Source organism: Astatotilapia calliptera, chromosome 7 (genome assembly GCF_964374335.1).
Source record: "Astatotilapia calliptera chromosome 7, fAstCal68.1, whole genome shotgun sequence".
NCBI classification, from domain to species: Eukaryota; Metazoa; Chordata; class Actinopteri; order Cichliformes; family Cichlidae; genus Astatotilapia; species Astatotilapia calliptera.
In genome coordinates, this window is record NC_137428.1 from 39,180,876 (window position 1) to 39,198,921 (window position 18,046).

The following is an 18,046-nucleotide window of genomic DNA, read 5'->3' on the forward strand; positions in this document are numbered from 1 at the left end:
GAGCGCTCCTCCGTGAACAGCTCAGTGCGCGAACAAAGCGCAGTAGGTGCAGGAGAGAGAAAAAGAAAGAGAGAGCGAGAGAGCGCTCAAACATCTGCAAGAAAAAAGCAGAAGACTGCATGGAAGAAGAGCGGAGAGGAGCTCCTTCACAGGAATACTGAGCCGAAAAGTTCCCAGCTGTTTGACCTTTGGCACAAACATTAGGTGGACGAACAGAGAGATTCAAGTTCAAAGCGCGGAGGTGAGTTCACGAACCTGAAAGGACTATTTTACTGTCAGCGGAATGAAATTAAACCAGACTGAAATATTTACCGCGATTTAAGCCTCAGATTTGATGTTTTTGTCTTTAATATTTACACTTTCTCAGACACATTTCTTTTCAGACAGCATTTTTAAAACTTCTGACTCTTCAGAAACAAGCAAACGCACAAACACAGTTTTATCTTTGCTCCAAACCGCATGATATTCTCAGAAAAGCATCAACACCGAGTCTTTATTTCACACTGCAGCATGACATTTACAACAGGCAGGGTCCAGGACATGAAGCCAAAGTCTTTCCAAGCTCATCCGCCCGTTTTTATTCTATGAAATGACAAAAATATGAAGTGAAAACAGGAATGTGCTGCTTCATTTATGTTCACAAAGTGATGAAGTGGAACCAGAGAATCTGCTTTGTCCTACCTTACTCTTTGATATAAGAAGTGTTTACATCATATCTCATCAGACTTGTAGGAACACACGTTCATTTTTGGTTATTTAAAAAGGACTGTGCACATGGATTTAAGTTTAGATGCTATAACACTGCTGTCCTCACTAACTTAATATATTCACCCACTTTTAAAACCAATCTCAGATCTCATTTAACCTTTTTTGTTAAACACAACTGCAGATTCAAACTAAAAACAAATAAAAAATGTTCATCCTGAGAGGCCAAGAGATAGTTGATATGATAGACTGTATATAAAAGATGGCAGTAGCCACTGTGACATCACTCATGGGTTAGTTGCTATAATCATTTTGGTGAAATCAAGTCGTTAGCCTATGAGCATCCTCTGTTTTATCGTCCTTTTTTCTTTAATTGCATCATAATTTATTAAAAATCATTTATTTATCATTTTTGGTAAATTTATTTATTGATTGATTTAATAATTTGGACAAAGTGTTGTTGGGTCGGAGATCGCAGGAGAAGCAGGTCGCCCCCTGCTGGTCATTATAAAGAGTGCAGGTTTAAGGTTCATAACTTCAGGTTTCAGATGTTTTACCCGGCCTGTGGTTTGTTTCTGGAGTTTCTGCTTCACATTGTGACTTTTATGGAACAAAACAGCCCGAGTAGGTTGGAACGACTCGGGCGTCATGTCCTGAAGTCTGTGTTTTTCATTTTCATGCCGCAGCGTGTAATAAATGCTCGGCACTGGTAATATTTTGGCTGGCTTTGTTTATGTGTCTGGTATGAAACATTTTGTGACTTTGAGCAAACACTCAGTTTTGTAAATGTAGTTTAAAAAATGTTTTGTGTTTTGTTTTTTTTTTGTTTGTTGTTGTTTTTTTCAAAAGAAATTGGAAAACTTGTAGAAAAATGTGTTAGCAGATGTGGGCGAGTGTACTCTAACTCAGCACTACACACACTCTATTTAGAGCTCTTAATCGTTATCATCCCGATAACGATTTAAATCACAAAAATGTAACATTTTCTGTAAATTCTGTGAATCTCGGGCAGCTCGACTTGCGGGAAGTGTTTCCAGCGTTTCCACGTCATGTAGCTGGAGTCGAGTGTTTTAACCGACGCATGAAACTATACATTTTTAGACATAAGTTGTAACGGCCGCCGTTTTCTTTGTGAGTATTTATTACACGGCGTGCTGCGGGGAAAAGGCTGTTCTAACGTTTGAGTCTAAGGTTTATTTTTTAGCACCCGGCGGCTCTTTTTTACTTCTCATCTGTAAATAATCTGCTCTTTCACGTGATTCAGTTTATTTTGAAAAGTCTCAACAGGATCTTGAGCTTTATTGTGAAAGGTTTATGTGGAACATAAACAAGCGGACACGCGATGGTGTTACCATCGTTGTTGCTAACCACAACGCATAAAAACAGGCGCTTGTCCGTCCGTAGTGTGGTTATATAAAATATAAGAGAAAGAGAGAACTTTAAGAAATTAATATAGCCGCTACAGTGACCATCAAAATAATGAAAAATATTTCCGTAAACAGTTTATTTTGCGACACCACGAAACAAACGATAGCGTAAAATGAAACGACAGACGTTTTTATATCGTCATCTGATATATATCGTTATATCCAACAGCCCTAACTGCCTGATGATTATACTGTTTTATAAATGAGTTTAAACAGAGAATACCCAAAAGCACATTTTCAAAAAGCTGTTTCACGACCTCTGCTGTAAGTGAATGACTTTTAATTCTGTGTAATGAATCATTCAGAGAGGAAAATTACGCTCAAGTAAAATATCCGCTGACTTGTTCATTCAAACTTATGCTTTAATTCAGTTATTATAGCTAAATATTTTTATTCTGACTTCACAAAAATAACAAACACAAGCTTATGAATAAGAATCAAAATCAAATGATCAGAAAAGCTCCTAAAAATAAATAACTAAAAATCAAGAGTTGCAATAAATGTAAAAAACTATTGGCATGTATGCTTCATCCATCACTGTTGGTGTCAACGATGCTCTTTATAAAAAAGACATTATTGAAAAGTGAAGCCGCTTAAACCTGTTTTTTCTAATGACCAGCAGGGGGCGACTGCTCTGATTAAACAGTCTGTGCGAAAATGACGCAGTGTCTCTCAAGATCCTCATGATGAACTTATGATCTTGGTTTTAGGTCATATTAAAAACCGTGTTGTTAATTATAGGTCCCATTAAGAGCCAAAAAAGGCGGGAAAATACTCAGAACAGGACTTCACTAACGAGGGACATCACAGTGGCCATGTCCCTCTTTCATATACAGTAAACCTGCTGCATGCAGTGAACTTTCATCACGTCGTTACAGGCGTGTGTGTGTCGGTGTGTTTAAGTGATCTGAGCTGTACTCGTTCAGCTCTCAGCACCACAGGAAAGTCTCTGTGGGAGAATCTGCAGGTTGTCTCTGAAACTGTTTTCCTAAACGAGCGACTGACTGAATAAATTTGACCAAATTTTTATTAAAAAGGATATTTCTATCAGCTCTTGCTTCTGCGGCAGAGCTGCGTCTTTTTAATTTGACTGAAACTGCGAGCAGGATCGCTGCTGCCACACGAACCCGTGCCCTCGGTGTTAATTAAAAAGAGGCCTGTTTTAATGAAACGGCACGTCTCTCTGTGAGAGTCTCAGGAGAAGAAACTGGATCTGTGTGACCGGCGCGCCCTCGCTCGGGCTCGTTTAGTCACTTTTACCCCCTCAGACTGAAAGCAGCTTATTTGTTAATTACACCTCTGAAGAGTGTGGAGGAGGCTTCACTGAGCTGCTTTGAAAAAAGAAGGAAGGAAGCACTTCATAATTTCAGAATAAAACAACTCGTGCACAGTTCGTCCTGTCAGCATCCAGCAGCCGCTAAAATGGCTGCAAACCATTCAGGGCATCCGTCCTTCGTTCCGTTTCTTTCTTTCATTTCTTCCTCCTATCCTGTCTTTTACTCTTACCCTTCCTTTTACCCTCCTTCTTTCTTCCTTCCTTTTCATCTTCTACTCTTATTCCCCTAGCTTTTCTTCTTACTTTCTTTACTTTACCTTCCTGTTTTCTTCTTTCTTTACTTTCTTCTCTTTCACTTCATTCCTTTTTTGTCCTTTCTGTCAATCATTATTTTCTTCTCTATTGTGCTTCCTTACCTATCTTCCTTGCATTTCCATTCACTCCTCCCTCCTTGCTTAGTTGTTTTGCTTTTCTTCCATTTATCAAGCCTTCATTCTCGCCTTTATTTCCCCTTTCTTTCTTCTATCCTTCCTTCCTTGTTTTCCTTTCTTTTTGAATACCCCATTTTCCTTCCTTTCTCTTCATTCATTTGTTTCTTTGTTCCTTGCTTCCCTGTCCTTATTTTTCCCCATCCTGCATTTTTACCTTTCTTCCTTACCTATCCCTTCCTCACTTTGCCCTTATTGTCTTACTTACTTGCCTCTATCCTTGTTATCTATCCTTTTTTCTTAGCTTGTGTCCTTGTTTTCCCCTTTCTTCTTTCTTTAGGTTCTCTCCTTTCTTCTACTGGAATTTCCTTTCTTTGCTCCTTTCTCCCCCCCAAATCTTTCCTTACATCTCACCACTGTCTTCTCTAAACCAAATAAGAAGCCAGTGGTGAGATGTCAGGACTGGGGTGATGCTGGAACCAGTAAAAAGCTGAAATACAGTCCTGATGGTCACAAGCTTAAATGGCAAATAACTATTAAGTGCTTAAATAAAAAATAAAAAATCAGGCAAACACAATTTAAATGGAATAAGAAACACTGAGTGAAAGAAATGATTAAAAAGATTGATTAAAAGGGAATATAAGCCACTCAAACTGGGAGTCCTGTGGACTGTGATGAATTACTAGATGACATATCAGCCATAACCTGATACGCCCTGTGACACATTATACTCTTAAACCCTTTCCTTTTAGACTAATTGAGGTCCTCCAATCTGCACAGAACGAAGATTTTTCTTAATATGAGGAACATCCGTCAACTGCCAGGAAAAAAAAAAAAAAGAGCTGTTGTCAACCCAATCAGCCTGAAACTGGATCTGATTCACCAGTTTGTGTCTCTTCATTAGCCCCTGTGTTTATTCACTGCTCCATCACACGCAGCTATTCCTTTACCGGCGATTCTTTAGGATTAAAGAGCTGCTAATAAAGAAAGAAAAAGCAAAGGTGGGAACAGTTCAGTTTGCTGGATGTGATCATAATGTTTGTGTGACGCTCAGCTTCACCGAGAAGTCACACAGATGTTCTGGCCAGCTTTCAGTCAGATTCCACTAACTACAGTCTGACACCAGAGCCAAACATCCGACCAAAAAGACTCGAAGATGAAGACTCGTTTGAAGAGCCAAGCTTCAGCGAGTGTTGTGGTGGTTCAGCGGCCATGCAGCAGAGCTCACCGGCAGCGGTTTGAAAGCACGTAGTGTTTGCTGCTGACACCCCGAGGGGAAGCTCAGAAAGTAAAGCCCACACAGGTGAGTGTGGAGCTGGAAATGACATGGTCAGACCTGCGTGTGCAGGAAGGAAGAATCGGAAGTCTGTGCAGCGTTTTATCAGGCTTTAGAGGAAACTAAGAAGTAGACGGGAAAGCTTTCAGCAGGAAACGACAAAATGACATTTCCGGCAAACAAAATGGGAAAATAAAAACCACCTGACTGCACCAAGGCAAAAATCTGTAAAACACTCCTTCTTCTTTACGAAATCACAATGCCATTCCAGAAGAAGTTCCACTTCAGGAAACACGTTCAGGAAACCACATGTCCTGTACATGTTACACAGCAGCAAAACCAGAAATATGTTTCAGAAATCACATTTCTGCAAAAAGGAACATTAAAAAAAGTAATTAATATTAGGAAAATATGAAAATAACAACAACACAGAAACCTAACGAGAGAATTGTTCAGGAAACACGACATTCCAGAACTTTTATGAGAATACAAAAACACAACAGCAAAGCATGACAAATGTTTCAGAACTGCAATGTTTCCAGAAAACCTTTCAAATAACTTGCAAACAAAAAAACATCACGCCCAGATTACACAACAAAGCAGATTTTCCATAAAGCATCCAGAAATTATAAAATAAAGCTTCTGGTAACATTCCAGAAGATGATAAAACATTCATGAAAACACAATGACTGAACCCAAAATGTGACAAACGTCCTGGTAAATATGGCAACATAATTACACTTTACACAGAAGCAGCTTTTGTTTAGACAAAGATATTTACTTTCTGCAAATATATCGTACGACCTGCTGGGTATAAATCTGAGTATCTGTAGCCTGAAACGTCCCCGTCTCAGCAGTGAGACACGCTGAGGCTTTGTGTGCTGCAGGAGATGATTAAAAGCAGGATTTGCATTTTAATTGGATAAGAATTGTATCATAGAGGTTTTTGGCAGCTGTCTCGAATCTTCTCGAATTAACACAGGTGTTAGTGTGATGATTGCATTGGCCGCTGCTCCACAGTTTTGTTTTGGGAACGTTTGGACATTTTTCAGGTTAAAGAGCTGTGTGTGTGTGTGTGTGTGTGTGTGTGTGTGTGTGTGTGTGTGTGTGTGTGTGTGTGTGTGTGTGTGTGTGTGTGTGTTCTTTTAAAGGTTTCAGACTCATTAACTGAGGTTTCTTATCCTTTTTAGTCTGCATATGAGCCGGTCAGGTCTGATTCACCACCTGAATGATATCCAGAGGACAGGGTTGTGTTTTGGATGCCACTGTAGAGACAAACTCATGACGATGTACAGGTTTTCACTTTATTTCACAGGGGTGGGAGGGGAGCTGTTATGCTTTGCAGACTCGGGCCGCTAATTGATTTCACGGCTGGTGATGTGCCACCCAGAGGAATCTGGCACCAAAGACAGGAGACAGAAGGAGGAGAAAGAGATGTTTAGGCACACGGTCACATTAAAAACACCAAGTGGGAACAGATCCAGAATTATTGACCTTGTGATAACCTTTTGGATTTATGCTAACGGGAGAGTGAGGTCAGAGGTTGAACTTCAGGATAGGTTTAGTAATGAGTTGGTCAGCTATAAATGCTTTTGATCCTGGTTGGATGAAAAAGCCCACTGAGGCGGAAATGGCTCAGTTTCCATCAGTTTGTAGCTAATAACAGTTGGCGCTACATTATGACAATGATCAGTATACTTCACACTTATTGGACGTCACTTTAATTGCCTCCAAGTTGAGATTACTTTTACTTTCTTCTGATTGGGTGCCACTTGTAAACACATGTGGGTGTAGCTTCTGTCTCTCTGAGATGACCACATCAGGCACGTCCCTGTCTTTTGCTTTTACACCCCTGATAACTGGCTAAGAAGGAGAAAAATAGCTATCGAGACCAAAGCAGGGCAGCGCGGTGGTTAGCACTGTTGCCGCACAGCAAGAAGGTCCTGAGTTCAATTCCATCATCAGGCCGGGGTCTTTCTGTGTGGAGTTTGCATGTTCTCCCCGTGTTTGCATGGGTTCCCTCCGGGTACTCCGGCTTCCTCCCATCGTCCAAAGACATGCAGCTTGTGGGGATAGGTTAATTGGATAATCCAAATTGCCACTAGGAGTGAATGTGAGCGCGAATGGTTGTCTGTCCCTGTGTGTTGGCCTGGCGACCTGTCCAGGGTGTACCCCGCCTCTCGCCCTACGACAGCTGGGATAGGCTCCAGCGCCCCCCGCAACCCTGAAAAGGATAAGCGGAAGCGAATGGATGGATGGAGACCAAAGCAGTTTATTTCTGCTGTTGAATTTGAACATGGGAGTCTATGGGGATTGACTCACAGGAACCTCAAGTGGGCATTTGAAGAACTGCAGCCCATGTAGCCCCAAATATCAGGGCAATGTACTGATTATATACAAAGTGAATTTAAAGTATACCAGTGATGCAGGTTTATGTAATCATTCTTGTCTTTCATTGTCAGCAGACACATGAAGAAGGACCCGTCGGTTCATTTCCAGCTTCTTTAATTCTATTTTTGGACTCTAATAAAGCAGCTTTGCATGATTCACAGTTCAAAATAACCCTATCTTATACTGGGCCTTCAGTTCATCTTGTCTAAAACAAGCTATTCTGCATCCTCCCCCTTTAAGCAAGCTTTCTTCTGATTGGCTGCCCCTCATAAACCCATATGTGTAAGGTCTGACATCAAACAGAGCCAAGAGTAGAAAAAACAGTGACAAATGAGTGTTCCGCTCACAGGGATTACTTGTAGAAACACTGAGCTCATTATTTGAAATTTTGGACGTGTTTAATGTGAAAATCCAGCTTTGGAACAGGAGATTCATGGCAGGAAGTAGAGAGGGAAGCACAGAGCCCAGGTCCACAGATTTGAATGCAAACCCCCGACTGTGCACTGTTTAGTTTTATGTCTTTCTGGTAGAAAAAGTTGTCGGATTTAGTCACGCTTTGTGTCTGTGGTTTGTCCTGGTGTGCACTACAAGCTGTTTAAACACCTCGAGGAGAATTTAAGGCTAAAACGATGAGCTCGAGTTTTCACCCATTTCAAATGTAAAGGTTTCATTTGTGGATTAAATAAATGGCCTCACTTCTCATTCAGAGGATTGACTCATTCATGACTGAGCCGTCACTAATAAGAAGGTTTGGTCCCAGCGCGTGTGGCTGTTTGTGGTTTGAACGTAGCCTTGGGCTTCTTAACATGGTGTTCCTGTGGTTGATTAGAGCCAGGTGTCTACTCTAGAAAATGAGGGTATTGAGGGCAGCCCGCCTCGCCGCAGAGGACCAGCTGCTGCTTGCTGCAATCTCAAATGATCTTGTGGGAAGGCTAGTCGTAAAGCTAAACATGCCCTTGCTGAAATTAGACGCTCTGGAGGACAAATTGTGCTGCTGTTGCTCATTTGGAAAATGAAATCTAGCCCTGCAATTATTTTATGTTGTTGTTGGCCCTAATTATAAATCATGGAAGCGGCTGAAGAGGCAGTGTTGCTGACTCATTGCTGAGCGGCACACACACTGCTGTGGTTGTACTCAAAAGCAATATTATTCCCAGCTGTGCATGAAATCAGCTCAGTTCTGTAATGGAAAAACGAGAGTGAGGAGGAATATGCTGAATGCTGCCCGACGGTACATGTGTTTCCATAATGTTTAAAAAGAGATGATGAAGGAAAGAATTAAATCAAGGCCCAGATCCTGCACAGATTCCCTGCTCACGGGGCTCGTTTATCAGGTTCAGAAGAGTGTGTGTGGTTTTGTTTTACCATCTTTGAGCTTGTTTGGGGATCGTTCTTATGTTTGTGTATTACATTCATATTCAAGGATATGCTCCTGCCTCATGCACTGTTTTATGAGCCTTTAATTATTCAGGTAAAAGTCTCACTCCATAAGTGGGCCCAGACCTCCCTTCAACCTGTCAAGCTCCTCTCAAACTGAGGGTAGACCCTGGGTCTACCCCAGCATCTCCTTCCATGCATTTCTTTTTGGTCTTGAGGAGCAGCGTCTGTACTCTGAGCTCCCACCCTCCTCTCTAATAGATATCCAATAGATAGATACCAGATACCCAACTTAGTCTCCAAACTAAGTACAAACACTAAAAACTGTGGCTACAGAAAAATATTCAACTTAGCGTTGTTTGGAGGAGAAGAAATATGTCATTAGTTGACAGTTGGTGTGTCAGAGGGCTTCTGGTGGTTATACAACAAGAGGCAGCTGTGGCACAGGAGGTAGAGCAGGTCATCTACCAATCAGAAGGTCGGTATTTCGATCAAGTATCCTTGGGAAAGAAACCAAACCCAGAGTTGGTCCTGATTCGCTCATTGGAGTGTGAATGCGTGTGAATGCTGGATGGAAAGCACTTGTGTGTAGAGAAAAGTGCTTGCGTGTGTGGGTGAATGAGACATGTTGTATAATGTGCTCTAAGTGCTCGAGTAGAAAAGAAGCATTTACAGCTAGTTTAGAAAAATATCATGGTCCAGTCCAATCCTGGTTTTCTCACCCTGCCATGCTGTCCCACACTGATCATCAGTTAGGTGGCAACAACTGAAAGTGAATCTGAAAGTAATTATTAATATTAGAAAGTGAGTCGCAGCCTCAGGTTTGGAGTTAACATCACTGACACGCTTTTATTTGGTCTCATCTTTGACACCTTTTTTATATCTAACCTCCAATGGTTCCTCTTTCCTTTTACCCTCCAGTGGCGATGGTGAACAGCAGGGTGGAGGCACCCACAGTAGCGGTGATGGGCAGCGGCGGCGGGACAGCGGGCAGGTCGTGTGCAGGATGCGGGGGTCGTATCGCGGACCGCTTCCTGCTCTTCTCGATGGAGCGGTACTGGCACACGCGCTGCCTCAAGTGCTCCTGCTGCCACGCTCAGCTGGGCGAGTACAGCAGTACCTGCTACAGCAAAGGCGGCATGATCCTCTGCAAGAACGACTACATCAGGTGAGGCTTTTCAGAAACGTGAAACGTGTGTGTGTGTTAGTGTGTGTGAGGGAGGTGCAGGCAGGGGTTTTGTGGGCATCTCTAGGAAAAACTGAGGGCTGGATCTGGAAAGCTGCTGAGGAGGACCCTGAGACACAGCAGACTTTGTGCATCAGGCCAGTAATAATACAGCAGCCTCTCATGAAATAAATAAAGCTCTGACTGTACGGTCGGATTACGCCACAATCTGCAATAAGATACACTGAATAATCATGAGAGGTCTGCAGTGTGTTGGAGGAAATTCCACATTCGATCCAGCCGTAAAATGGGATGTTTATGCAGGTGCATATAAATGTCCCTGATTAGTATTCATGCGGTTTTTGCACTGGTGTGACTCCAAATTAGAAGCTGGACTCTCACAGGTTCCTATGCATTCATGACTGGCTCATGATTAAGCTCATTCAAACTCATCCAAACTGAAAAAGGCTTCACTGAAGGCAAAAATCTGCCTTTTACAAAACAGACTGGTCGAGTCACAATCAAACTATGATTCTAAACTAACAGGGAGCTCTTCAGTTGTTGAATGCTGCTTTTTTTTTTTTTTTTTTTTTTGACAGCTTCGGGAACGTGTGCCAAGTCGATACACCAGTTTGGTCTCAGGAAGCTCAGGTGCTGAGATGTGATGGCTTCTCATGTTAGAACCTGCAGTTCCTCTAGTGACCACTTGAGGCTGGCTCAGGCACTGAATCAGCCCCATAGACTCCTGTGTCAATGTGTCTAACTTTAGAGCAGAAATAAACATGTTTACAGCCTTCTACAAAAATACCTTTGGTTTCTATCACTATTCTCTCGTTGTTAGTAACTATACATGTTTTTGGAATGTGCCCGTTCAAGCTTCAAAATACAAAACCTCAAAGCAGTGCAAGCTAGCATGTTGGCAGTGTCCATTTTTTATATACAGTCTATGATTCCTGGTCATTGTAGCACCCTCTAGTGGTCAAGACTTTACTGTGGTTCGTCCAAAATAAGATTAGTGATCCCATGAGCTACGTTTTGTTTTATGAATGCTGCTTTGTGATGTCACTTCTAGGGCTGGGCCATATCATACTGTTCACAGTAATACCGGTATAATGTCGGGCAAACGATAAGAAAATGAAATATTGTGATATAATATGGGTAAAACACACATGTGCAGTGCCTTTGTTTTCATATGCACATGGCGGAAAAAGCATGACGGCGACAGAGAATGAGAAGGGCGAAAGCGGATCGTTAAATGAAACGGATGAACCAAAATTGGTTTGTAAAAATGCTACAACTTCAGTGGTGTGGAACTGGTTTAGCTTTCGCCCGTCAGATACACAACAAAGCACTATTTTTGGTAGAGCATGCTAGCGGGCCGTCGTTATTACGTGTTGTTTGGAAAAGACGGCACACTTAAAATCAATCCTTTGATTTTTCTGAAAATCGACAGTGCCCCTTATAATCCTGTGTGCCTTATGTATGAATTCTGGTTGTGTTTACTGACCTCGAAACGATTTTATGTCGTACACGGCGCTCGAAAATCTGTCAAATGTTTCAGTACGACTTTGCTAAGCTATGAACCCGCACCGCTTGATGGACTGTCGGAGCATTGCGGCTATCGTAGGCAGGAGCCTCGCAGAGTGATACGTACTGTGCTTCAACATAATATTACCGTATTGTGTGTGTATAACCACTTTTTAAGTTTTGTGGATATTATACATGGTTATGCTGAGGATCTGTCAGCCAGTTTCCACTGGAAATGCCTTTTGGTTAAACTGTCAGCAAGGATTTTGCATTTGCACTGTTAATTTTTTATATAACTTTAATGCACATAAAAAACAGCTGCTTGTTTAAGTGAAAATACATTGATGTTTTTGGGGTTTTTTGCACTAATAAAGTTGTGGAGTTGTAAAGCATTTTGTCTAGTGTCAATTATATCGTCAGTTTAGAGCTGGGCGATAGAACAATAACGATATGTATCGCGATATAACTTTTTCTCGATAGAAAAATTAAACTATCGCGATAGACCTCGCCGCTCATGTCCTCTTTTAAAAAAAAAAAAAAAAAAAAAAAAAAGGTCAGCCAATCCAAATTAAGTAGCGCAGAGCCGAACCAATCAACCAATCACAGCCGCAGCGTCACGTCACGTGACTTGTTACGTACAGCACAAGTGCCAAGCCGCACATGTGTATTTGTTTGGGAAGCAGCCAGCCACCGTACCGCCCGGGTAATGGAGGAAATGAGTGTGCCGACTAGAGAAATCAACCGAGCGTGACCGAAGAGAAAACAGATGATGGTTCCAACGGAACGGAACGGAACGGAAGAGCAATAGAAGTTCCGTAGTGTGAAGGTATTTCGGCTATTTCAAGTCTGACAAAAAACAGTAGCGTTCACTGTAAATTGTGCCGAAAGCAAGTCTGGACATACAATAAACTGGTGCATGCGCTACGTCCACACGTACCCGGGTATTTTTGAAAACGCAGATTTTTCTATGCGTTTGCACCTTTCGTCCACACGTAAACGGCGTTTTTGGTCACTGAAAACGAAGATTTTTAAAAACTCCGGCCAGGGTGGATATTTTCGAAAACTCAGTTTTTGCATTTACGTGTGGACTAGAAAAACGGAGAAAACGCAGCGTCAAAGGTGTGCGCATTTTTTGACGTCACACTGTGCACCACGTTATTGTTTCGGTGAAATGAATTTCTACAATACTGTTACTGTTAATTCTACTCTCTGCAGTGTTTAAATGCTTACATATACACACAGTTACTGTCCGTCCACACATACGACTCGGTTCTGCTTCTATGCCCCAGCTTTGTTTACTTTTTCCCACCGAGGCTTCTAGACTTCTGATTGGCCAACATTTCTGCACGGTTAGGAATCTAGCGCCACCTGCTGCTTTGGCATGTTCATAGCAGCGTTTTCCTTCATTTCTGCCTTTATGTGTGGACGGGATTATTTTTTAAAACGAACACGGAAAATCTCCGTTTTCAAAAATACCCGTGTACGTGTGGACGTAGCCTCAGTCTCTGACTGGAAGCGCTAATTCGTCATTCGGCTTTTGTCAGACTAAAGTAACTGTTAAAACTGTTTGAAAAGCTCAGCTATACAACAAGGAGAGATTGAGAATTTCCTTTTAGTTCTCAGTTTATTTGATATTGACAAAAGTTAGTCAATTTTGTCTGTTATTCTGTAAAACAAACTAAGATTTATTTTTAGAATTAATATTTTGTTTCTAAGTTGAATTGACAATTTAGTCTGTTTCGTTTGTTCTATTTTGAAACGTAAACGCTTTAGCGGCTGCCTTTTGTGTAGTTTGAAATATTTGCCTTTATTTATCTGAAAAAGTCTCATGTTCCTTAAGTACATCTACCCTGTTGAACTTATTATGGGAAATAAATATTTAAATCAAAACAAGCTGCTGATTATTTCACATTTTACTTGTGAGCACATTTAAATCTTACAAATATAGTTATTTGGCTTATATCGTGATAGATATCGTTATCGCCTGAAATGAAAAAACATATCGTGATATGAAAAAATCTTATATCGCCCAGCTCTACGTCAGTTATATCGTTATTGCAAATTTTCAAATGTATGTCATGATAAATATTTTTTGTCATATCGCCCTGGTCTAGTCACTTCCTATTTTGCCTTTTTTGATTGGCTGAATGCTTTTGAATAGATTTTTTTTTTTTTTTAATTCAGCTCATGGCTTTTGTTACTCTTGTGGAAATTGAAGTCATGTGTGCTTTTAACTCCACCAATACCTCTTATTTTTGGCCCAATCAGCAGTGATGGAGCACTTGAGAAGCAGTCCAGTCAGTGTGAAAGCTCTCCTGCTTTGATGGCTTTTGAGAACCAGCGTACATTTTGATTGGCTTGAAAGCCAAATGTTCACAGCATCATGTGGCCGTTTTGTACTGATGTTCAAGTGCTAGCTTTTTGGCACCTGACACCAGACCTAATTTTCACAAAAAAACAAACAAAAAAAACCCTGCGTGTGTTTCCAGCCGCAAACGAGCTGAAGAAACGTCGGATTTAAATCCACTCTGGACTTCCAGTGCCACTCCAGAATTACAGCCGCCTCAGATTTCTCGCTTGGCAGCCGTTTGTTCCGTTCTGTGGCAGGAGTGCAAATAAAGAGCTCAAAATATGTATAAATAGTCCTACAGTGGATTTCAGCTAATTTGTGTTTGAGTGGGGAGGACCTCCAACCGCCATCCATCCCATGAACTCAAAGCTACAGACACTGACCAACAGACAGGAAAGCCATGGCTAAATTATCCAAACCTTGAGCTGAGGTGGACTTACCTAAGGTCTGGTTTGGGGTCGAGTCCTTAGATTCGTCATGCTGCTAAAGAAAGATGAGCCTTAACTGAGACTCGGGAGGAGTGTGTGTGTGTGTGTGTCTGAGGGTTAATTAAGGAGGACAGGGATCCTCTCAGGCACACTCATTAAATGACTGTTTGGATTAAGATAAAAAATTCATTACTCTGTGGAGTCATTGAAAGGGGAAGACAAAGAAAGAGGGAGAAAGAGAGAGACGCCAAAGTGGTCAAGTGAGTATCGCGGGGTTTCACGTGTAGCTTTAATGATGACAGCAGCTTCCTTTAAAGGTTCAACACAGGCACTGACCTTCCTCCAGGTTCAGACTGATGAGGACTGGCTGCTGTGTGCCGCCACACTGAAACGACCCGGAGCCGATACCCTCTCATTGGACCTTTTATGGGTGCTAAATACAGACTATATATAACTGATGCATGAAGACTTAAAACCATTTACAGCTTTAATCACAAACTTTTGTTATTACCCTTCTGCCCAAGCTTCAGTGGTGCCAACATGCTGTGTTTATATAAGGCAGGGGTGTCAAACATAAGGGCTGGAAGCCAGAATCTGCCTCACAAAGACTCTAATCCGGCCTGCTGGACTGCTTTTGAAAATATGAAGGAGGTCATAGGTTATTCTACAGTAAAACCTTCAGTTTTATAATAACTATAGGAGTCTTTTCTGTAATTTTATACATTATTTCTTACACTTGAAGCCCAAAGACTCATCTGACAGATTTCTTTCCTTTACTACATCAGCATGTAGAAAAACTGACATTTACTGCTGTGATGGCAACTTTTTTTCTGGCATTAAGATATCTTGACGTATTTGGTGGCATTGAACTTATGTCTTAACATTTCAACATTTCACAGGTACCTGAAATAGTAGAGATGGGATTTGAGAACCCACGACATCTGCTTTATGGCTGTTGTGTTGATGCATGACTGTTTGGTTTCATGTGCAGGCTGTTTGGACACAGTGGAGCCTGCAGCGCTTGTGGACAGTCTATACCTGCCAGCGAGATGGTGATGCGAGCACAAGGCAGCGTTTACCACCTGAAGGTGAGCGTGATCTTCTACCAGTCCAGCGTTGTCAACCTTACATGTTTTCATCTTTTCAGACCGGTGAAACTTTTAATCCAATTTATTTGTTTTTCTTTAGTGTTTCACGTGTGCAACATGCAGGAACCGCCTGGTTCCCGGCGATCGCTTCCACTATGTCAACGGGACAATCTTCTGTGAGCACGACCGGCCGGGAGGAGGCCTGCTCGGCGGACACTCAACTCCACTGCAGGGCAACAACATCATGTCTGACCAGAAGGTGAGAGGCAGTTTCTGGACTAAGACTTTTTTGAACAGTGACATCATTTTCATTCAGGAAGATTTTCATGAAGCAAAAATGTGAGCTTAACTGCTGATGAATTGGCGAGTATTTTTTGCTCCATCCCCCTTTTTTCAGAGGCTTAAATAGAGGTTGATAGTTCAGTCAAAAGTTGCTTCATCAGCAGCTGAGAGTAATTTTCTCCGTGTTGGGGAGAAGATCTGGAGATGATTCAAAATGTGGTGTTTGCACCTGGAAGTAGTTTATGTGGACTAACAGCATGCAGATAAAAAAAGAGTTCTTAATGAAAATGAAACAGACCAATCCAGTGGATTGGAATTTTGTTTTGTTGTTTTCCAGTCAATTTAACTTTAATGCAGACTCATGGATGTTTATCCAAGCTGGTGATTGGTTTGGTTTATAACCTCTTCTCTTTACCATCTACAGGTCTGCTGAGGAAGAGGATGGAAAACCAAATGTGTGCCTTCTCCCCCACCTTTTTCCTCTTCACCTTCTCCCCCTCGCTGTAAATCCCACCGCTGGTCAACCTCCCTCTGATCTCGTGGACCCTTGCCGCTGGTTCAGATTTTAACTTCCCAACAGACTCTGAAGATGACGAGGAGTAAAATCTGAAAGAGGTCTGTTGGGATTTCACTGATTAGCTGTGGCCTGGCTGAAAGAGGAAAAGTGGAACTGTCCCATTTGTGTGATTTTAATTTTCCCAGCCAGCCAGTTACTGTGGACATTGAATGAGGAGAAGACAATGAAAGCAATGTGACTCCTGCAGGAGGTGAACTATATTTGACCACATATTTGAGTAAAACTCGTTTGGGTCTGTTGTGTCGTCATTTTAGCTACTCGACGTTTCCTTCGACACGCTGAGAGACACCTGGACACCATAACATCTGTACTGACTTAAAGACGTGTACTTCTCTGTGAAATATTCACATTTTAGCGAGTTAGTGAAGAGAAATTGCTCCCTAGTGGCAGTGTGAATGTCACAGACAATGGGATTGATTTCTCCATGAATTTTAAGACTGTCTTTTCCCAGTTAAATCAGCTCGTTCTCCTCCACATGTCTCATATCAGTGACTCTGTATGACCTGTTTTAGTCTGTGCAAGCTGCTTTGCAACCCACCTCCACCTGAGCTTCTCTTTTTAATGCCGTTTCTGACTTTTTCAGTGTCATATCTGCTGACATTGATACCTGCTCTGTTCTATATGTGAAGGGAGATGTACTGCCATATATATATAAATGACTACAAATGGAAACCAAGAACAGTCGTCTTTTGACTGTAGTGTCAAAAACAAGGACGGACCCTTTATTTAACTTACTTTATTAAAGACTGGCTTTGATTTTTAATTCTTCCTGTTCTCAGGAAGAAGCTACTATCACTGAGTTTCTGTTGTGGAATAAAACATCAGCTTATGCATATGTGCAGTTCCTGGCTCCCAAGGTGAGTCAGTCCCTATACACTCCCATGTTATAATGTCCAACTTTGAAGCAGTTTTCTCCTAAATAACAGGTGTACGGTGGGGTTCATTTGTTTATAGCTGTTTGGATTTTATTGAGGCTTAAAATAACTGGCTTGCTCACTTTTAGCTGACAACGTGGCACAGCACCTTCTCCTCCAAATATGGTCACTTCCAGCTCCAGAAAACCAACATGGCGGAGGCCAAAGAATGATAAAGTTAAAGTTACAACAGTGGGTGACATGGCAGTGGCCAAGTCCAACTTTTCCTTCTACTAAGAAGAATTAAGAGTGTGAAGGTAATACTCTTTTAGCAAAACAATGTTTATGTTGTTGTTGTTGTACTGATGGCATTAGTGCTGTGGAAGCTTTACCATGTGAACCATTGTAGGATAAAGTTATAGTGCGCTAAAGTTGATTCCACCTGTCTCCGTGTGCTGATGGCGATTAATAAAACAGCTAAGACTGATTATTTGAATAAAGACTCATCTGACAGTCTGAGTTAACCACAATCTGTGCCACAGTTTCATTTTTTAATTTTGTTGCCTCATCTCCAGTAAACATGATAACAACAAAGTAAAAATGCTAACATTCTTTATTGATTTAGGAAACTGTATTTAAAGAAATATTAAAGCAGGCTTTGATATTTATCTCCTATCATGTTTGCCCTCGATGTTCATGTCATACAGAGTAGATGAACCCTGCCTAATTTTCGTTATGTGGCTCAGCCAATCAAAAGGAAATGGGAAGGGGGGGTAAAAATACAGTGTTTCACTGTTTTGTTTTTCTATTTCTGGCTCTGTGTGATGTCATGATGATGGAATGAGCCCTGCCCACTTCTCTTTACATGGTCCAGCCAATCAGAAAAAAGTTGAAA

The 18,046-nt window shown here is 41.5% G+C and overlaps 1 protein-coding gene across 1 annotated transcript; it reads left to right on the top strand.

Moving 5' to 3' along the window:
• Positions 1-14: 14 nt before the first annotated feature.
• Positions 15-17,681, top strand: lmo4a (LIM domain only 4a). Its single transcript, XM_026174575.2, has 5 exons — positions 15-241; positions 9,802-10,048; positions 15,342-15,438; positions 15,539-15,697; positions 16,145-17,681. The coding sequence occupies exons 2-5, from the start codon at positions 9,807-9,809 to the stop codon at positions 16,151-16,153; spliced, it is 507 nt and encodes a 168-aa protein (XP_026030360.1). The 5' UTR covers positions 15-241; positions 9,802-9,806; the 3' UTR covers positions 16,154-17,681.
• Positions 17,682-18,046: the final 365 nt, after the last annotated feature.